The 23882-nt window shown below is 33.3% G+C and overlaps 1 protein-coding gene across 1 annotated transcript in view; it reads right to left on the bottom strand.

Annotated features, from left to right (window-relative positions):
• Positions 1–23882, bottom strand: part of LOC143245641 (uncharacterized) — a 125755-nt gene that overhangs the window by 35245 nt on the left and 66628 nt on the right. Inside the window, exons 15-17 of the mRNA XM_076491990.1 lie at positions 22564–22806; positions 18327–18551; positions 9279–9382 (exon numbers count right to left, since the gene is read on the bottom strand). Of these exons, the coding sequence (XP_076348105.1) occupies positions 9279–9382; positions 18327–18551; positions 22564–22806 (572 nt within the window). The remainder of the gene's footprint in view (positions 1–9278; positions 9383–18326; positions 18552–22563; positions 22807–23882) is intronic.

Raw genomic sequence — 23882 nt, forward strand, 5'->3', positions numbered from 1 at the left:
GTATGAACTATTGGTAACTAATGAGCTTAGAGGTTAGAAAACAAGTAGGAAACCTTGACTATTTGATGATGCTTCAGTATGAACTATTGGTAACTAATGAGCTTAGAGGTTAGAAAACAAGTAGGAAACCTTGACTATTTGATGATGCTTCAGTATGAACTATTGGTAACTAATGAGCTTAGAGGTTAGAAAACAAGTAGGAAACCTTGACTATTTGATGATGCTTCAGTATGAACTATTGGTAACTAATGAGCTTAGAGGTTAGAAAACAAGTAGGAAACCTTGACTATTTGATGATGCTTCAGTATGAACTATTGGTAACTAATGAGCTTAGAGGTTAGAAAACAAGTAGGAAACCTTGACTATTTGATGATGCTTCAGTATGAACTATTGGTAACTAATGAGCTTAGAGGTTAGAAAACAAGTAGGAAACCTTGACTATTTGATGATGCTTCAGTATGAACTATTGGTAACTAATGAGCTTAGAGGTTAGAAAACAAGTAGGAAACCTTGACTATTTGATGATGCTTCAGTATGAACTATTGGTAACTAATGAGCTTAGAGGTTAGAAAACAAGTAGGAAACCTTGACTATTTGATGATGCTTCAGTATGAACTATTGGTAACTAATGAGCTTAGAGGTTAGAAAACAAGTAGGAAACCTTGACTATTTGATGATGCTTCAGTATGAACTATTGGTAACTAATGAGCTTAGAGGTTAGAAAACAGGTAGGAAACCTTGACTATTTGATGATGCTTCAGTATGAACTATTGGTAACTAATGAGCTTAGAGGTTAGAAAACAAGTAGGAAACCTTGACTATTTGATGATGCTTCAGTATGAACTATTGGTAACTAATGAGCTTAGAGGTTAGAAAACAAGTAGGAAACCTTGACTATTTGATGATGCTTCAGTATGAACTATTGGTAACTAATGAGCTTAGAGGTTAGAAAACAAGTAGGAAACCTTGACTATTTGATGATGCTTCAGTATGAACTATTGGTAACTAATGAGCTTAGAGGTTAGAAAACAAGTAGGAAACCTTGACTATTTGATGATGCTTCAGTATGAACTATTGGTAACTAATGAGCTTAGAGGTTAGAAAACAAGTAGGAAACCTTGACTATTTGATGATGCTTCAGTATGAACTATTGGTAACTAATGAGCTTAGAGGTTAGAAAACAAGTAGGAAACCTTGACTATTTGATGATGCTTCAGTATGAACTATTGGTAACTAATGAGCTTAGAGGTTAGAAAACAAGTAGGAAACCTTGACTATTTGATGATGCTTCAGTATGAACTATTGGTAACTAATGAGCTTAGAGGTTAGAAAACAAGTAGGAAACCTTGACTATTTGATGATGCTTCAGTATGAACTATTGGTAACTAATGAGCTTAGAGGTTAGAAAACAAGTAGGAAACCTTGACTATTTGATGATGCTTCAGTATGAACTATTGGTAACTAATGAGCTTAGAGGTTAGAAAACAAGTAGGAAACCTTGACTATTTGATGATGCTTCAGTATGAACTATTGGTAACTAATGAGCTTAGAGGTTAGAAAACAAGTAGGAAACCTTGACTATTTGATGATGCTTCAGTATGAACTATTGGTAACTAATGAGCTTAGAGGTTAGAAAACAAGTAGGAAACCTTGACTATTTGATGATGCTTCAGTATGAACTATTGGTAACTAATGAGCTTAGAGGTTAGAAAACAAGTAGGAAACCTTGACTATTTGATGATGCATCAGTATGAACTATTGGTAACTAATGAGCTTAGAGGTTAGAAAACAAGTAGGAAACCTTGACTATTTGATGATGCATCAGTATGAACTATTGGTAACTAATGAGCTTAGAGGTTAGAAAACAAGTAGGAAACCTTGACTATTTGATGATGCTTCAGTATGAACTATTGGTAACTAATGAGCTTAGAGGTTAGAAAACAAGTAGGAAACCTTGACTATTTGATGATGCATCAGTATGAACTATTGGTAACTAATGAGCTTAGAGGTTAGAAAACAAGTAGGAAACCTTGACTATTTGATGATGCTTCAGTATGAACTATTGGTAACTAATGAGCTTAGAGGTTAGAAAACAAGTAGGAAACCTTGACTATTTGATGATGCTTCAGTATGAACTATTGGTAACTAATGAGCTTAGAGGTTAGAAAACAAGTAGGAAACCTTGACTATTTGATGATGCTTCAGTATGAACTATTGGTAACTAATGAGCTTAGAGGTTAGAAAACAAGTAGGAAACCTTGACTATTTGATGATGCTTCAGTATGAACTATTGGTAACTAATGAGCTTAGAGGTTAGAAAACAAGTAGGAAACCTTGACTATTTGATGATGCTTCAGTATGAACTATTGGTAACTAATGAGCTTAGAGGTTAGAAAACAAGTAGGAAACCTTGACTATTTGATGATGCTTCAGTATGAACTATTGGTAACTAATGAGCTTAGAGGTTAGAAAACAAGTAGGAAACCTTGACTATTTGATGATGCTTCAGTATGAACTATTGGTAACTAATGAGCTTAGAGGTTAGAAAACAAGTAGGAAACCTTGATTATTTCATGCTTCAGTATAAACTATTGGTAACTAATGAGCTTAGAGGTTAGAAAACAAGTAGGAAACCTTGACTATTTGATGATGCTTCAGTATAAACTATTGGTAACTAATGAGCTTAGAGGTTAGAAAACAAGTAGGAAACCTTGACTATTTGATGATGCATCAGTATGAACTATTGGTAACTAATGAGCTTAGAGGTTAGAAAACAAGTAGGAAACCTTGACTATTTGATGATGCATAGGTATGAACTATTGGTAACTAATGAGCTTAGAGGTTAGAAAACAAGTAGGAAACCTTGACTATTTGATGATGCATCAGTATGAACTATAGGTAACTAAGGAGCTTAGAGGTTAGAAAACAAGTAGGAAACCTTGACTATTTGATGATGCATCACTATGAACTATTGGTTACTTATGAGCTTAGAGGTTGGAAAACAGGTAGGAAACCTTGACTATTTGATGATGCTTCAGTATGAACTATTGGTAACTAATGAGCTTAGAGGTTAGAAAACAAGTAGGAAACCTTGACTATTTGATGATGCTTCAGTATAAACTATTGGTAACTAATGAGCTTAGAGGTTAGAAAACAAGTAGGAAACCTTGACTATTTGATGATGCTTCAGTATGAACTATTGGTAACTAATGAGCTTAGAGGTTAGAAGACAAGTAGGAAACCTTGACTATTTGATGATGCTTCAGTATGAACTATTGGTAACTAATGAGCTTAGAGGTTAGAAAACAAGTAGGAAACCTTCATTATTTCATGCTTCAGTATGAACTATTGGTAACTAATGAGCTTGACAAATCACAAATCTGATTTGTGATACTATGATTTGGCCAACAATTCTCCTCTTCAGCTGATATTAAAGGTTTTTTAACAGATGGCAGACAAGATCTTCAAAAATCTAGCAAACACTCCATACTGATCTGATCATTCAAGAGGAAATAGAGATGTCTTACCGTTAGTGGAAATGCCATTTCTCACCTAACGTCTTTGAAAGTATTATAATACCATTGATTCCTAAACATCAGTAATGATGTTAATAGAGTTAAAATGATTGCCTATGATAAATGTGAATAAAGATAAATTGTATATATATATGTGTGTGTGTGTAAATATTAATTGTTTGATGAGTTAAATAAAAAGTGTTATTGGAAGTCTTAGTCGCGAGTCTCATTGTTTTAACTGTTAAGCCTAGAGTTAGTACCTGTGTGTTCCATTTGCCCACTGCATTCTTACTTCAAAAACATTTCATGTGACAGCAGGTAGTATTAGTCGAAATTCCAATGGCTAAACTGAAGCAACCCACTCAGCCTGCTTGCAAGTCAGCCCACGACCACATTACAGTTGCTAGTAACAAATCTTGTGATTACGAAATTCTTAATAGTTAAAGATCTTGTGAAAATTTTCCATAAAATGTCTAGTTTTTCATCTGTGTAGTCTGAAACCTAAATATCTGAGTCTGAAGCAGTTGTATGTCATCTATGGAAGGGCACTTTGCAAAAAATATTACTAATACTAATACCAGGATATAACTCGCATACATGAACAGAACTATAAGAAACTTTCAAGCAGTACAATTCAGTTGAGTGAAGTTGAATAACCACATTACATTTTCTATTGAACCAACTATGTGCATTAACTCTTTTGCTATAGACTTTATTGATTTAACTGAGTCCATAACAAAAAACACTGACCTTTATGGTTTACATATTATAACTTCTAACATGTTTTGTGTGTCTTAATGAAATTTTCGAAACCTTCAGTAATTATTATGAGATATTTCCAGAAAACAAATTTAACCTTGACTATATTAAGTAAAATTGTAGACTGTTGTGTTTCAACAGTGATCTCCATGTTAGGATCAAAATTAGTTTCATTATCTCACATTTCATTTTTGTTATCATTAAAACCTCCTAAATGAATTTCAGACTTTTTCAATAAAACTTGAAATCTTATTTGTTATCTTCTCTACTGTAACTTTAAACTTATAACAGTATACATCTGTTTCTATTCACGTTTTACTGTTTTACTGCCCTTTCACCCATGTCTTACTAACATTTTTACCACATGAGTGGTAAAGCACTTGGTAAATGTGTACTTTACATTATGCAGTGAAATTAAAGAACACACAAAGTAATCACAAGTTACTTGTGAGTGTAATGAAAATTGATCATTACATTCATTTTACCCAAATTATTCTTATCTCACCTAATTTTTTTTATTTTATATTTTAGTTACTTTTAAAATAATAAATAAATAAAAAACAAGAAGTATAATACTTATTTGTGTCTTTCGTTTTTTGCTATTGACTGTTGATGAAACTTAACCCTACTTTTTTATTTAATTAAATAATGCATCAAATAACAAAGAATAATATCATGCAGAAAATAAACAGTAACTATCACAATTTTTCTGGCTTTCTAACCATGCTGAAAAAAATCAGCTATGTTCATCAATAACTTTCTAGTAGGAATAATGTTTGTACTGGAAGTAAAATAAACAATTATCTGTAGAAAAACAATATAATATAATATATCACTTGTTAGATTAAAACCTTGAATTTCTATTCATTATACTCTTCAGAAAGGATGCAATTTTATAGTTGGAATTGGAAAAACTGGATGATGTAGAGAAACTAAGGTATATCACACTGTACTTTAAAAACCAGGAAGCAAGAGGGACATGACTTCTTCCCATTACAGCTAGGACGTGTCTGCAGACACCTGGATAGCAGTTACTAGGTGGAATGCAATGTCCACACTAGTCTAAAACTGAGTGGCATCAGAAAATTTTCATTTATGTGTGAAGGCTTATGTTGGCTGCTCCTATGTTGATCCAAAACCAGAATCCTGAAAACCAACACCCAGACAGTCGTAGGATGGTGGAAGGAGATGAACTGCATGTAGTGAATTCACCCATCCCAAAACCAGGCAGCATTGGATATTTGTCCTCCAGTACATGGTAAGAGAAGCATAATCTCTGTCTACACCAAAAAAAGAATACCACTTCTCCAACTGAACCAATTACTTTTAGGAGGAAGCCTCCATGGTTCATGAACAAAGTGGCTAGAAAATGTTAAAAGGCAGGAACTCTCATACTATATGGGCTGTGACAGGGCTGTAAAAAGTCTGAAGGAATGCAAAACCATAAGAGACTGCATTGGGTGAACACAAAACTCAATTATGAAAAGCATACTGGTTCTGGTTTATTCACCTCAGACCAGAAGGATAGGGAGTATTACCAACATTGCTTTATTCATGATAGCTCGTGAGCTGGTACAGTCTGATGCAAACCTTATTGAAGCAAGATACTGCTTATGGAACATCCTATCTCTTTATTGAGCTTTTTCACCCACAAAATCACATGGTATAAATTTAAGTTCATTATCTGGATAGGTGCACTCGCCATAGAGAGGAATCCTGAGATATAGAAAGTAATACCATAAAAATAAGAGATAAAAATTAACTTTCATGTTCAAAACCAAAATAGTGACAGGCAGGAAGTAATAGCCAGTTGACAAGGAGGCAGGCAAATGATGCAAGTTGTGTGCATAAAATATGTGAAGTATTGTCTAAATGACCATGTGCATGATATTTTTTAAATGAACAACAGAAGTGGGCAGTCAGAGAATGGGTTCGATGATGTATCAGATGGGAAGAGATATAAAAAGATTATGAAAGCCCTTGGACAAAGAAACAAAAGCAAGATGAATAAGCTGGTAAATCAACCATTGATGAGTGACAGGTCAAAGACAGAGGAAGAATGCTATGGTATAAAAATAAAAGGAAAAAAGATCCTAAGAAGGAAGCAGTGCAGATGATATAACGATGTAGAGCACATACAGGACAACAGAGATGATCAGGATACACTGAGAACATAAACAATAGATGAGGAGAGGGGAATAGGATTTAAGATGATGTTCTCTTCCTGCACCATTTTTGGGAAAAAACTACTAATTGGATAAAGGAAAATAGTGGCATTATGACAGAGGTGAAAATATCTGAATTTCTACATCCAACTGCAAAGTGGAATAAGAAAATACATCTTAAAAGAGAGGTGGTACAAAGAGCATTTGGCCAAGGTTCAAATGGAGGAAGGACAAAGATGTGAAGGATAACAGTGTGATAGTAGTCACTTACAGGAATTGGACAGGGTAGATAAATCAGGCAAATGGAACAAAACAGAGAAAAATGGATGGGAACAAGAAAATTGTGGTGGGAGAGGAATAAATCAAAGATATTATACAAGGCCACCCAGTGGTGAAGACTGAAAAACTTGTGTCGAAAATCCAAGTAAAAAAATTAGAAAGTAAGAAACGATAGTGCATAGAAGAACTTTGGAAAATGCACAGTTTTATCTGGTCAATATTTAAACAAGAATTGCAGAATGAGCAAGAGAAAAGGAAGGCTACACATCTAGAGAGTCAAGATCTTCTGGCAAGGAACTGGACAAAAGCAACACTTAAAGCTGGAGAGCAATGACAGTGAGATGATATACAGAAGACTTAAGATGACAGAGAAAGGATTCAGAAAGCAGAAGACGTGTTGGAAAAGACAACTGAAGGAGGTTTAGGCTTATGAACCACAGTGGATCAGCCCAGAATGGGGAAATGAGAAAGACTCAACATGGGTTTTTAATACCTATTAGTAATAACTGTTGCCATAAACTGTATTGTTTTTATGTTTGCATATTAAAATATATTTGTGTTAAAAAAGAAATTGTGTCTATTAATCTTGTTTGCAAATACCATAAATTTGATAAACATTCACAGTTAATTAACTTCTAAATTCAAATATCCTGTTAATTAAAATATTAATACACAATGTGCAAAGAGTAATAAATTGGAAACTCCTCCAAAATAAATTATAATAAGTAACAATGTATACTTGATCCCAGGGTATGAAGGCTTCAATGGAAACTCAGATCTCCAGAATCTTACACCCAGGTAAAGGACAGGACCTGACTTTAGAAACTATGAGCTCCTTTCACCTCCATTCAAATGGATAAGATACTGCAAGAGTGAAACAGGACTTCTCCATCTTGGCAAGCCATCGTACATAAGCTGGTTCCTGTTGGAGGAAGTGGGTATGATTTTGAGAGGCTTCTTGGAATGGTGCACAATGAAGAAGAAATTATAGGACAATGGCTAACATACCTGGAAAATTATGTCTAAAACGACCAATAAAGGGCAAGGGACAGTACAGGATGGTACTGTAATGCTGGCCACAGGTAAATGTTGTTAAAATCCTCTTTGTCCACAACAGAATTCTCTGGGAATGGGTTATCTGGTAATAGCAATTCCCAAGACAATTTCAAACTCCTGACAAACCAAGGCTGAAACATCTTCCACAGAAGTAGTATGTGGCAGTTGATTAGTAGTGGCTAAATATGTGATAGAGGTTGTTGCCATAATAGTAAACTGAGAATTCATAATGTGGAAATGAAAAACGAATATCCCAGAAATATATTAAACCACAAGCAAGTGACAGAAAACTAAGAGTTGTCAAAACTTAGAATTAACTGAAATTGCACAACAGAATTATAAAGGAAGAAACAAGTTTATGCAAAATCAAGAAGTGATGACAATGCTCCACTGTATATCGTGGGAATCAGCTGTGCTATGAGAATGTGTCACATTTCTACTGGTGGAAGGTTGTTGCATACTTAGCAGCATGCTGCACTGCAGCTACACGATGTGTAATCACATTATGATAAATGGTATCTGAAAAGCTAGTGGTAAGCAAAATTTGCACATATGGAGGACACCATAAATCAGGTTATTATATGAGTCGAGGTAAGTTATTGCATCTGAACTGTGCAATCACTACGAGATTTTCCTCAATGATGGTATGAAGAAAATAATGTTTTATTGATGAAGTTAGGTTGACAGCTTTATTTGTTTGAAATGAGAGATCAGAGGGAAGGCAGTTATTTAATCAATACATCAACCACTATCAACTCTTGAGCCACTCCTTATCAACAAATTAAAATACTGACAGACCAAATAGTAGAATGTGGCTCTCATTCTTATGACATACTCAGCATCACCAAGTGTGAAGACAATTTTGTTTTAACAGTTAATGAATTGTGAGCATCACAGTTTGACACACTAACTACAGTAATATGAGAAATGGTCCAAACTGTCATAACAATATCAGTATTTACTGATTTCTACCAAACAATAATCATTCTTGTTATCACAAAATGATTCTTGAAGTTAATGAAGGTATACACTAAACAGAGTTGTCCTCAAAGTGGCCAAGAAGTGATCATCCTGACTTGTCAGAATCTAAATAAATCTCAGTATAACAGGACAAGTTGACAAGTACTTGTAGACAGTTTTATAACTTTCATCAATCTGTTTGATATTCTTTGAACTCATATTTAATAAAAATAATTGAAACTTGATTTAGATTTCTCTTTATGTGTTTCTCTCCCAATGCTTTGTCAAAGTATACACAAAATAGAATAATTATAATAGTAGAGATTAACAGTGAAAACGTTCTAAAATGTTCAGAACCAGTCAGAAGGCAAAAATAATTCATTTTAAATTGAAATTCAAGGTATAATTATATTATTAATATATTTTATATCACATAACTGCAGCATAACTCGGTATTAGGTTTATGTACCACAATAAAGGAATAATGAACTAAAAACACAAAAATATTTATTCTTTCCATGATACACAGAAGAAATTAACTTACCCATAGAATCCTAGGGAGGTTATCATACAAGTAACATAACCCCTTCTTAGAGGGAACACTTTAATTTCATAATCTTCCCACACTTTACCATTCCATCTTGAACACTAAAAGGGATAAAATTCGACTTCAATCATATATACATTAAAGACATAACGCTTCTATAAAAATAGAACTTTTTAAAAATAATGGAAGTAATGAATAATATTAATGTGAAATTCATTTTGAAAATTTAATGCTGGAATGAAGAAGCTTGTTATGTAAGTATGTCATTTTTATGAAAGTTCATTTTTTGAGCACCATATCCCCATTGTGACACAAGTTTTAAAGGGAGAATTCTGTTTGTATTTTATTTTGACAAAAAACAAAGGTGAATAATAATGAAATAACAATACTTATACCAAGTACCACAAAGTCAAATAAACTAAGTCCTGTTCCAAAATGAAAGTTTAATTTGCTATTTAACGTATTGTTCTCAGTTTACACAGATTAAGACAAAATGATTTCAGTTTACTGACAATAAATTTATTTATATTTTATTCAAAATTGTTCCTTTGTACACAAATTAAAATAACTTGAGTGTCAATTCAAATTTTGTTCTGTGAGAATTACACTAAAAAGATCAACACATCACATTGAATGAGTTTAAATTTTAGTATTTGGATAATTTATACTTCAACAATTATTTTTATCGCTGTCTTTTTTTTAAATTATTTCATTTTCTAATTAATTCATTTCTGTCAATTTTAACTACAGTAACTCACACATTAGTATGGTCTTGAGAGAGGTGTTTTCAAGTTTCTATTACTTGCATTTTAAAAACTAATACCTGTCAAGTTTATGTCAAGCATCTTTGAACATAAGATATCTACACTTGTGTTTGAAATTTATCTGCATTTGGCATCAAAGCTTTTGATTGTACTCTATGGGTGTATTGCTTCTAAAGTGATCAATTACATACTTAAACTAAAATTACATTTTACACCTAATGCTTGTATTTTATGATGTGGTGTTTCAAATACCTATTTACTCATATTTCTAATGGGTTTTCCCAGTATTCCTCCTCAATTATTAAAATGCTCCACAGTGGCACAGAAGTATACCTGCAGACTAACAGTGCTGGAAACTGTGTTTTGACACCTGTGGTGGGCAGAGCACAGATAGCTCAATGTGCAGCTTTGTGCTTAATTCCCAACAAGACAATTTAAATAAGACGGTTCAGTTGATTTCATAAAAAGCAAATAAGCAAATAATACACATTTATCACTCTAAATAATTCTTCATACATCAGTAGATATACTATCTACAGCTAAATGAAACCATATTTCATTGTCATTAAGAAAGTCTGTTTTAACAAGAAACTACAATATCCTTTACAAGGAATCAAACCTTGGATTTCAGCATTGTTAGTTCAATAACTTACTGCTGCCTCATAGGAGACAAAATAGAATTTCATTAAACTTTGTGTGTCATATTTGTAATTATCTTTATAAATCTTGACACTTCTTTATGTGTTGGATTATTTGTAAATCTTAACACTAATTAATGTGTTGGATTATTTGTAATTATCTTTATAAACCTTGACACTAACTGATGTTATTAGGGTCAATCTACATTGAAAGTCTGAATCATAAAATCTCAATCACCAAATACGTTTTCAAAAAATGTACTACATAAATTACTCTCTATGTTCATTTTATAAAATTAAAAAGAAAACCTGAGTCTCTTCTTGAGACAAGACATTAGTTAGTAAGAAACCATGTTTAATGTAGCCAGATTGTATACCTTTATACCATACGAGATTTTTATTTAAATAGCAATGATGAACTCAGTTAATCAATAATTTATATACCATTCTCAAACTCATTATATTTTTACTTTCAGAAAAGTGAAACTAAAATGTATATATTAACTTTTACCTCTGGACAAACATTTAAAAGTTGACTATTTAGATAAAAGAAGCTTGAGTTTTAAATAGTTTTAGTCCTGAAGGATTAATCAAGATTTGACTTTAATAGTTATAATGACTACTTAATGCATCGGTAACTCATTTAAGGATATATGTGTTTAACAGATAATGTTAATAACAGTTATCCTCAAAATAACTGCAATCATCAAGTTCAGCCAGATAGGACAAAATCTGGATTTCAAATACAGCTCTTTGAGCAGAAATAATGAACTATTACCTCTGTGATGTCATATCCTCAAGATAGCAGCCTAAACTGAGCACAGAAAATAACATTAGATGATTTCTTATAAATGTAGTCCTAAGGGAAAAGACCAGCGTATTTCTAACCAGTACTACCATATAAAAGACCAGTGTATTTCTATCCAGTACTACTATATAAAAGACCAGTGTATTTCTATCCAGAACAACCTTATAAGTCGTCATTCATGAATCTGTATTTATGTCATTAGCAAATGTCTGTAAATACATGTCAAATAAAGTATATTTCTTGTAAAAACCTCTGTTTCTTCAGTGTGTGTTTTTGCATTACTAGTCTACTTCCAAATCATCGTATTCATCAAAACTACTTTTTTCTTTTTGATTGCTCAAGTTATCATGGGTATTTCATTTGTACAAATTATTTTTATGATTAGCACCATTGTGAAAAAAGTTATAATTTTCCAATACTGGAAATGTATTTCTCATACTTACCTCCCTCACAAGATAAACTATTATTCTTTGTTACTGCCCTCAATGTGCAAACTTTTTCTTTATACATGACATAAGCCTTTCTTATCACCTCTGTTGGAATTACTCCAACATGTCTGTCATGTAAATCATCATGAGTCATCTCTTAACCAACAGTAGCATGATGTTGTCACGTGGCAAATGTTACTTCCTCTACATGCCTCTATCAAACCTTCACTCTGAAATACAGAAGGTGTTACAAAGACCAGTAAAGTGGAACCACACCACTTCTGAACCAGGTATACTCTTTGCCCATATGTGGAAAGTGAAAGACATTAGAGTGGAAACTGAATGATGTAAAGTGATTTATCGATTCAGAAATTGGCACCTGGTATTGAAAGGATATATCAACTGCATGGAGTCTGCATGTGTGAGGCCTTCTGGTGGTTGGTTCAATCTAATACAGAACCTCTTTGTGGGGTACTGACATTCACATGAGGGAAGGATGAGGTCTCCCAATAAAAGGGTTGTACTGGAATTTCAACAGCTCAATTTCAGTGTTGATGTAAATGGAATCAGTAGGCCACATCGTCCTTTAATGTAATGGCTATACTCGTGTCGTTCTGTTAATGGTTTCAGGAGGCCATATCATCCCATAAGATGATGGCTCAACTCCAGATGTTGTGCTTCTCATATCAGGGGGCCACATCGTCCAGGAAGGAGATACTTAACTCCTCTTAAGGCCACATTTCATCTATACCACTAGAATGCCACTTCCTACTATTCATTGAATGGTTCTAGCCCTTTCTCTGTGGAACTCATACACGAGGGGGCCTTCATGGTCAATCATCTCAATGGGTTATATTACGGATTCACTATTATATATTTATTTTAATATCCATTTTTGTTCCAGTTTAGTATATACTTAAAAATGCATGTAATTTATACTGTTAAATGTGCATTGTGAAATCCTTGCCTATTCACTAAATTTGGAGAAGATTCATTAGCGTAAGAATCAACAATATAGTACGTATCTATGTAAAATACTATTGATTGGCAGTATTGTTGACAACTGAACTTTCAAGAATATTACCTTAACGGTTATAAATCAATGTGAAGAGAGGCAGTACAATATCAGTGGTTTATTACAACTAGTAAAGTAAAAATCTCAAAAGCTATAACTGTGATAAAAGCATATTAATCAGAAAGCTACAGCTTTTTGACCAGAAACGTTTATAAATTTTGAACATTATAAACCATTTAACTTCAGTGAATAAACTTTGAACATTAGTATTTTTATGAAGATAAAACATAACTTCAGCAGAAAAAACTCGCGTGTGAAGAGACAACAGGTTACGTGTTAAGGATACTGTACTGATGTCAACTTCAAAGTAATTTGCTTGTCGTGGACTGTCAATAAAATATTCAGTTCTAGACCAAATAGAAAACTCAATATTGTTTGTAACCTTTCACACATAAATCATTATTTGTAATAACTGTAGCAATAAATGTTATTATTGTTTTACATTAAGATATATTTGTTTTAAGAAAGATAATACATTTAACATGTATTGACATTTAACTAACTCCTAAATTAAAATTAAAATTTCTAGCTATTTGAAATCATAACATGTGATGGTTGGAACAGGAAAGTCAAAAGGTGGCAATCCAGTAGAAAGGCCAGTAACAATGAGTGACCACACAAACTTCTTCTGAAAAGTGGACCATGCTGAGATATTTACTCTAGAAGTGAAGAAAATACTGAGATGTTGAATCTGATGGAGGAATCCTGGAACAGCATATGGGAAAAATGAGGTAGGGTAGGGTAGACCAAATAAACCAAAAAGCAGACTCAATTAGTAAGGGTAGAAGGTAAATGATCACAAAAGGGAGGATGATTGCCATAGGATAGTAAATCAGTTGTGTGTACCTGAAAGGGAGCAGTACATGCTACATAACAACAAAGGGTCGTGACAAAACACATAAGCCAATCTGGATCCAGTCTAGGATAAAGATGGAATATAGAAGAAGATACAATATGAGAAAAGAATGAATAACTCTCCCAAACTGCCAAGGGAAAAAGTAATATTTGGGATAAAGGAGAGATAGTTAAGTTAAAAAGTGTACATGCAATGTCAATGGTATACAAATCTGACCTAATATCCACAGGCTAAAAGTGGATATTTTAAAGGGCAGATGAAATGATGAACATGTAGTTAAAACAGAGGTAAAGTAAGGGCATGGGGACCACATTAATATTACATTCTGAAAGGGCTGGACATCTGGGAAGTCAGCACATCCAGAAAGAATGAAAGAGCATTGTAAGAACAAGGAAGATAAAAACCTTATGGAATCAGATAAAATAGAAGGTATGAGATTAGGACCACCTAATATCAAGAAAGCAAGGAAATCAAAGATTTATGGTCAGAGAGCCAGGTGATAAATGTTGCTACAGAAGCCACAGAAAGCTAGTCAATTGGAAACCTCCTATTTGCACAAAACAGTGGAATACTATCCACTTACACTGGTATGCTACCATGAAAGTTGGCCATATGAAAGAAGATGACAAGAAGACAACCTGATATGTGAAGCTGGACCATCTTGCCAAGGATAAGGCAAAAGCCAGGCTTAAAGATGCAGGATGTGGGGAGTAGGGATGAAGAATGTGAGATTGAGGTTGATGAAGAAGGGAGGGAGAAAGTGTGAGAAAGGCAAATAGTGATAGCAGCACATGCTGTAGCCTTGGCAACCAATGTTGAGCTGGCCAATAGGGAACAATCAGGAGCATCAACAAAAGTGGAATGAACAAGAAAAATTATGAAATGAAGCAATCAGATGGGAGAAACAACATAAAGATATTTGATATTTGTGTGACAAATTGTGGCAGAAGGTATTGACTGCCAAAGCCTGAAAGAATCAGATTGGTAGTGAGGCCCGTCAAAAAGACATCCAATTCAGGAAAACCTAACTGGTGATAAGGAACCCTGAAAATAAGTTGATCTAATGCCCTCTACATTGGATATATCTGGTCAGAGAGTGACACATAACCTTTGATGAGGTTGAAAGCATCCAGCTCATGACACACAATGTGAAAAATGTGTAGTGCATGAGCCAGTATAATAGATCCAGTATTCAAAAAGATACATCTCTAGATTGGTACTTCCTTAGTGATTGATGTGTGCTTCCATCACAGAATTTTCTGATAGATGAATCATCACTAGACAATGATGGGCAATAAGAAGGAAGAGATGCTATGCCTGACAAAATAATGCTAGAAGTTGCAGAATGTTGATATGCAAGATGATTTCATCTCCAGATCAATGGTTTAAAGCTTTTTTGTGATTGACCCATGTTTCCCATTCCTGCATGGATATGTCCTTGACAATATGTAGATCTGGATGCAGGGAAGGAAGCAACACACCAACTAATGTATGGATTTTGTCCAGACATCAATGTAAATTGTCTTGCAGGGAAGTAGCAAGAGAAACAAGGTACAAAGAGGATGCTAAGCAATTTTCCATCGTTTGTGAAGCATCCATTGCTTGTATAAGCACAATCTAGAAAGAAAGTCATGAAGGACCACATCGTGAAAAGTGATATATATCTCATGAGTAGTAAGTGACTGAGCCAAGAGGACATGGTGAACCAAAAGTTTCATCAAACAAAGACATAAAAGAAAAAAGCAGAGTATGACTGATATTTGTGTGAAAATAGTCCCCAATATGGATAAGAAATTGATTGGATCTGAGGAATGACTTTTCCAATTTGATCAATGAATCCAACCGAGATGTCACAGAAAGAAGTTGGTGAGTATCAGTGACCAATTCATGCTCAGAATATGCCACAAGGTGCCAGTCATTAATGTAATAATGAAAAAGCATCCTCAGAGCATGAAGATGACATGCAAAAGCTTGACTATACAACAAAACACCTACAGAACTGAGATAAGTCCAAAGGAAATGCTCAAAACTGGTAAACTACTCTGATATGGACAAATTGAAGGTAAGGTTGAGACCGATGTGCTGTTGGTATGTGTAGGTAAGCAATGGAGACATCCATTTATGTCATCCACAACTCTGGAAAAATGCCCATCCTTGGGAGAAAATAATTCATTGTGAACTTGGGAAATACAATGAAGTGGTTGAGGTGAGATAAATCAATGACCAGCCACCAATCTCCAGTTTTTGTGGGGAGAATAAAAAGATAAAAATGTCCCTTCCCCCAAAGGATAGTGAATTGTTAACTGCAAAAATCAATTCTCAAACTGCTTCTAAAAGATGCTGATAAATCAAGGGATTTTGAGGAGGGAAGAAAATGGTGCAAAGAGAAATAGGAGTTAGGGAAAAAATGGATAATGAATCCTTCTGACATTATCCAGTTTGAAAAAGAGACTAATATCAGAGCTCCCACCTGAGAGGAACCCAAAGGGTAGTCACCTGTATGGTTGGTGACAAGGTGTTGCATCATTGAGAATAAGTACCCTGATTAGAAGAAATGGGGATGGAAAACTTGAATTGGTGGCATATGATGCTCTGACTGAGGAAAATGGGCTACAATAGTCATAAGGGTTGATTGCTGTCAGACTAATGTCACCAGAGGCTTGATAGTTTCTGGAGCCATACCAAAGAATATTATGTTCCAGCTTTTTAGATACCAACACCAAAGAAATTATTTATTTAATGAAGGAGATGAAGAAGAAATGAAGGCTAAAGTGAAGAAGAGAACTGTAAACCCCTCATGATTTGTGTGGAGAGTTTCTGATAGCATGTATATGGAAGATGGATACCATAAGAGGTTGGTTGGGCTAAGATGTAAGTGAGAATATTTGGCATGGTTAACATTATATGTAGAAGGCATCCCATAAATAAGTAATAATGAACCTAATAACTGGTGATCTAAAAACACATAGTCCACATGATGATAAGAAAGGGCAAACCGATCAGAATTCCTCAGTGAAATGGTATACTGATCCCATTACTAAAGTGCAAGACAAATTGATCCATATGCATCCATTGGAAGTGAGGAAAAACCAAATATGGTTGGGAAGCACTGTACAGATTGCCTGTACCTGAGGTCTGAAAAAACAACTTGTCATTGGTGTACTCCCTGAATCTGTAATGTGAATTTTGGTATTCATAGCACAAGAAAAGGTTAAAAAAAAAGTCAAAAGCAGAAACAGAATGACAAGAATGGACTGGTGTAAAATCAAATCAAAAGTAACTACTTCATGTAAAAAAAAATATTTGTCTTGTCACACTGGAAGCACCTGGCATACAAAATACTCCATCTGAGCTTGAGAGCTGTCTGACAAGAAGCGAAAGTTCGGTCTAGGAAGAAATATGCATCACTTGGATATATAATCTTATTACTGGTAAACAAATGTCACATGATTATTTACAAAATAGACATATTGAAATAGAATAATTTGGAGCAAAAGGCTTGTGGCATTCATAATGAAAAGGTTTGTGTATAGAGGGCAACATTAATAGCTAATTTTGTCAGTGGATGTAAATGTCAACTTGCAGTATATCTTTTTATATCATCCTCTACAGATGTTTCTTTCTCTTCCATGATGTTCTTGTCTCATACACCACTGTATGTCAGAGTAGAATGTCTTATACCTACTCTACAATTGTTTTGACCATAAATAAGAATTGGTTTGCTTTAATAAATGGCAAAAAACAAAGAGACATTAATCACGTTTATTACAATAAGATGGTGGGGGAACAAACATTTACATTTCCTCCTGAGTATTGTGTGCTATACTTATCATGTTAATGAGCTACGGATAAGCTTTTCAAAAGCATTGTTAGCTGATAATGAAAATACATACAGTTTCAACTGAATTTATAAGTGGCGAAGATACGTTCATTGACATTTTACAGGCAGAAGCTGCTACTGTAATCTTGGGTCAGAAATGATTTAAGCAGTTCAGAAAACTTATCTTGATATGGGCTATATTAACCATTATGGTTAATGTTGGCTAGGGATTAGATACTCAATTGGCGAGAAATGATGTCATAGTTGTGAATGAACTGACACATAAAATATATGTTAAGTTTGCTATCTCTTGTTGCTAAATTTGAAACCTTAATTTAATTATAGTAACTGGTCTGGTAAGTTATGGATAGTAATATTTATGAAGAGGCTCAGCTAGTGATTAAATAATAATGACAGACATGGTTTTTAATTTGTTAAACATTATTATTTCTGATAAATTGCAGTTATATAAATCTTGTTTTTGAACATAAATAACATTATTTTTAGATGTGAATGAATCAGAAAGTCCTTGTCACATTTTGATCTGTTACTAGGAGGTTTCACTCATAAAGTTTGAATTATGTGAAGCAATATAAATAAGTAAATATTCAGCTTACAAAGTTTTACTTAAATTATAAACAATCTGTAATACATACCTCACAATTTTTAGGATTTTCGTTCACTGAAAATGATATATTTATTTGAAATTCTTCACTCCAGTTCATCTTTTTACTTCCCAAATACCTTGGTATTACACTAACTACATCACTGACCAACTCACTATCAGATCTTGGGAAAAAATACATTGCAGGTTTTAAAGCCAAAAAATGTACAGAGAAACAAATCATGTCGTTTGGATAAGTAGAAACCTTCATGATCACCTGGAAAAGAAGAAAGGGAAGAATCTTGAATATATATATTTCCATAAAATTCTAACACACATGGCCCGGCATGGCCAAGCGTGTTAAGACGTGCGACTCGTAACTGAGGGTCGCGGGTTCACATCCTGGTCGCGCCATACATGCTCACCCTTTCAGCCATGGGGGCACTATAATGTGACGGTCAATCCCATTATTCGTTGGTAAAAGAGTAGCCCAAGAGTTGGCAGTGGGTGGTGATGACTAGCTGCCTTCCCTCTAGTCTTACACTACTAAATTAGGGACAGCTAGCACAGATAGCCCTCAAGTAGCTTTGTGCGAAATTCCAAAACAAAACTAAACACACACATGGTTCAATAACAGTTGTTGATTTATATATATATCTCCCTCATGTTCACATACATTTCAAGTCCTACTCACTTCTTGAAGTACAGTTAAACTCATGAAAGCTTGAAACAAGATATAGAGTAACAAATTTCAGCATCTTTTATTTGACAGATTAAAATACAATACATACTGTTACATTTTTACCACACAAACCTTTTATATGTCAAAAGTTTTCCCATTAAACATACTGTGATAGTAAAAAAAAAGTTAATGTATCGTTATCTTTAGTTTCTGTAAAGATTTAAATCACTAATCTACTTTTCTTGAAGCTAAATACGATAATAACCAAATTATGATATGATTCCATCAGTCACGTATACTTTAAACATTACCATCTATAGTAATACTATCTCTACAAAAACTAAAGATAACAATACATTATTAATTTTTTTTTAACTGTCACATCGTTATTTTATTGATAAAGCATCCTGTTAAAGTACTTCTAATTATAACTGAAGTTATATGCATAATTTCTCAGTATGTGTAACAGGACAACTTTATAAAAGGTTTGTGTAGTAAAAATGTAACAGTATGTATTTTATTTTTAGAGATGCTGATTGTTTTATTCCTGATATTGATAATGAAAAGTGTAAGTTTTGATTATAATCACTATAGTTAAGTAATTTCAGTGGTAAAAAGTTGAAGCAGGTGTCTGAAAATAATTTTAAAGTGAAACATGTAACATAAGGACGAGTTATTTATTATTGAAATGCAGTTGTTATGCTATTCTACGGCAATAAGTTGGAGTTAGAAATCGAAACATTAGAGAAAAGGAAAGTTTGAAAAGATACAGTTAGGGATAAACATTAATTTTTCTCTTTCTTTCAAAGTTATTCATTGTGCTATTTGAATTATGTCTACTGTGGGGAGTTGAATTATAGTTGAATTAATGGGTGTCAGTCTGATCAGAAAGAAAAATGCAGAGACGAACAGGTAATACTATCTGAACTTCCAGGCTATCCATGATAGTGGCTGAAATTATTGACCTAGAAGATTAAAAACCAGCCACCAGAAAGTATTTCAACGTATCGTAAATTAATTTGCAGGAAATACAATGACTAGAACAGTGATTCTAGAACTGCTCTTTGACTGTAACTATCTCTATTTTATAATGAAATGAGACAAATTTCGAAAACTTAAGCCACCACCTCTTAAAATAACCATAAAACTATTCAATCTTGTTAAAATAAAATCTATGGCTGATTTTTGACCATATTGTTTTAGAAATCTCATACTCTGTTCACATGAGTAGAAGAGTATTGAAGTTCCATCACTTCCAATCAAATCAGGTAGATCAATGATCACAACTTTACTTCTTTCTGTAGCAAAAATTAATTTGAGACTACGTAATTCTTCAAACTGACATTTTACTTTTGTACTCTTCATACAAATCCAATACTGTGGTTAGCTGAATCATCAATATTCATCTACAAAGGGAATGCTGTTAGAATGAGATAAGGCTGTGCTATTTCACTCCACATACTGATAGTAACATGTATTGGAGAACTTTATCTCAGACGCTATACTTCTCTAAAGATAATGTGTCAGAGTTGTTTACAAGGCCCTCATTGATTTTGGAGAAGACTGGTTATGCTGTTGTTACAGGAAATATTATATCTCCTAAAATACTTGAGCCGAACAGCTAGTGTTTGTGTGTTTCATAAGTATAATTTATTGCTAATTTCATTTATAGTTGTGGTTAGGTCTCTAATATATCTAAGTGTATTGCTCCTTTATTTATTACAAGAAAAAGTACCTGTCCAAAATTGTGGGAAAAATTTAAGTTAATCTATCAATTTAAATTACATTATGGAGCTAATTATACCATCCACTGCATAAAGTAATTATTGAGTTTTTCACTAATAATAAGAACTGGTAATAATGTGGTAAGTCTATAGTTCTATTAAGTTACGTCACAATTAGAAACGTGAACAATAGTGTGATTAATTCCCAACAAGTTAATGCACAATATTGTGCTTCTGAAATATAATATAACATCAACATGCCTGTTCTTCTGTCTTTTTGAAAGTAAATGTGTTGAGCTTTAGCTGCATGCACAATAAGCAGCCACTGTAAACAGAAGACAGACAACAGCTCAAACAGATACAACAGTTTGAAATATGTACAAGATCATTTGTTATAGGTATGGTTTTATATTGTCAGAACAACATGTATATGTTTAGAAGTAAACTAAATATTCAAATTAAATGAACTTCATGGATTATTATTGGAATGATGGCCAACAGTACCATCAAGAGTGAGTATATCTAACTGATAACACAACAGTAAGTATGAACGTAGGTGGAAAACTGTTTGTTTCTTTGTTTTTGAATTTCGTGCAAAGTTGCACAAGGGCTATCTGTGATAGCTGTCCCTAATTTTGCAGTGTAAGGCTAGCGGGAAGACAGCTAGTCATCACCACCTACTGTCAACTCTTGGACTACTATTTTACCAACAAACGGTAGAATTGACCATCACATTACAATGCCTCCACACCTGAAAGGGCGAGCATGTTTGGTGTGATGGGGATCTGAACCCACAACCCTCAGATTATGAGTTTAGTTCCTGAACCACCTGGCCATGTCAGGCCAGGTGAAAAATAAACTGATTTAGTACATTAATTAAAAGACTGATTTTTAGTTTCACTATAAGTAGACAGAGGGTTCTGGGTATTATTCGATATTAAGTTTCTCACATTTCTAAAACATTATCCCTTAAAATCTAATGTATCACTTGATTTATAATTGATTCTCTTGTATTTATTTATCATTCAGTCACTGCTTTATTTATACATTGATATGGTACATTTAAAACATTAATTCATTCCCTTTCAGTAGCTATATTTTGTATCATACAAGCATGGTTTGATGTATATGCTTTATCATTTTGTAGATTACATTTCTTCCATATTTCTTAGATTATCCTGAAATGGTTGTCAAAAAAGACACATCGTTTTTAGAATCCAAACTGATTAAACTATCAATAATAAAAATAACAAAGTTATTTATAGGTAGCGAAGTTAATATTTTATAAAATAATTCATTCATTTTCATCATTGTTCAGCTGTCTCTAACATCAAATTGACATTTAATAGAAGCTTTCATAGAACGTACCTCGAGTGAGGTGATTATATGGGTTGCTTTTAACTCGGGTATGAAAGATCGGAGAAAGCAAAACCAATGTGTCAGGGTTGATAAATATGTTTTGGATAGTAAGATTCTCATAATAGAGGAAATTCAGGAATTTGTTTTTAATATTATTTAATAAGATTGAAATTTTAAACTTTTATACCATTAAAGTTTGGATTATTAGCTATTTCATACCAAAGTTATTTATATAACTGTGACTCACTAAAAACCTTGTGGCACGTGCGGCAAAAGACGTCTGTAGCAAAACTGTTAGAGTAATAATTTTCATAGGATGAAAGATACAAACGTTTGTCATAAATGTTTGCATCAATAAAACACTTTTTAAAAAATTAAATTTGTGGGTGTTTGTCCTACTACTGAAGATTAATTTCTAGATATGTAATTTTATAGTAAACAAATCATAAAAATAAAAAGCATTAAGGAAAAAAGATCATAAGAAAATTAAAACAAACTGTTTCCAAAATGAAATGAGCACTCACAAAATGTTTATGGGAATTCTCACTGTCCACATTGAACTTTATACTTTTCGCTGTATCAGTAGAGAAACTCAATACTCTTTTTGTTAAAAGATGAAAAAATGGATTACGTTGCGAGAGAGGTAGAGATTGACAAGTTCCTTTCGAAAAAATACTTTTCCTTAGAGCATCAAAATTTCCTAACTCATGTGAATAGTTGAAATGCCACTTAATTTCGTATTCCACTCCTTCCCGAAATTTATTTATCTGTAATGAAAACAATTGTTTATACTGGTATAGTATTCAACTGCATTGATAACAATCAGATAATTATAATGTAATGTAACTGAAAATTTGTGTGTCAGTAATAACCACTGTTTACATTTTGACAGAGTAATTTCTATACAAAATAAACTGACAATGTGTACAATATACTATTAAAGGTATTCCAAAATAATCATTGAAGTATATATTTTGACAGTAAAGTTTAAAAGACATACATACATGCATGTATATATAAATATGCCCCCCAGTGTCTCAGCGGTATGTCTGCGGACATTAAAAGCTAAAAAACGTGTTTCGATACCCATGGTGTGAAGAGCACAGATAGCCTATTGTGTAATTTTGTGCTTAATTTAAAACAACAACAATATATACTTCTAGTTAAAATATTTACAACAGCAGTTAAAAAAAGTGAGAAACAAAAATACTAAGGTACACATTAAAACAAAAACTAGGCACCTCAAAAAATGTATAAAATATACAGAATGATCAAAAATTATATTATCCACTTTAAGTTTATTACTTAAGTAACTTGAAACCATGCATCTTTCAACATCTTGTAGCCCAAATGATACATTTTTTACTGTTCTGTATTTTCCCTCCAGTCAGTAGTGTTACTCCATAAAACAGTATGAAAGAAATGGTTCATTGTATTTTTTGACTTCCAGAGGTAAAGTCAAAGAATACATTGGAACATAATTCCAGATGCCAGTATAGAAAAAAAATCACCATTCAAACCAACTACACTGAAGTGGAAGATGTTTTGGAGACAGGAAGACAAACTGAGAGCTAGAATGTTCTCTGTCACTGATGAAATTATTGAACAAGTACCCAAACTGTTTAAGAAATGCTAATGAAAATCACTTCAGCATGCTTCACAAGAACATGTGAAAAACATCCCTATCACGTGTTATTTACAACTGACTTCATTTACATGTCTACAAACTTCTGTCAGTACAAGCATTGCAACCAGATAACAGACACGTTCCTTGATTACAGAGATGAAAACAACACTTTTTATAGTTCGTGTTCTGTTTAGCAATGAGACTACTGCATACCTT

Source organism: Tachypleus tridentatus, chromosome 2 (genome assembly GCF_004210375.1).
Source record: "Tachypleus tridentatus isolate NWPU-2018 chromosome 2, ASM421037v1, whole genome shotgun sequence".
In the NCBI taxonomy this organism is placed as follows: Eukaryota; Metazoa; Arthropoda; class Merostomata; order Xiphosura; family Limulidae; genus Tachypleus; species Tachypleus tridentatus.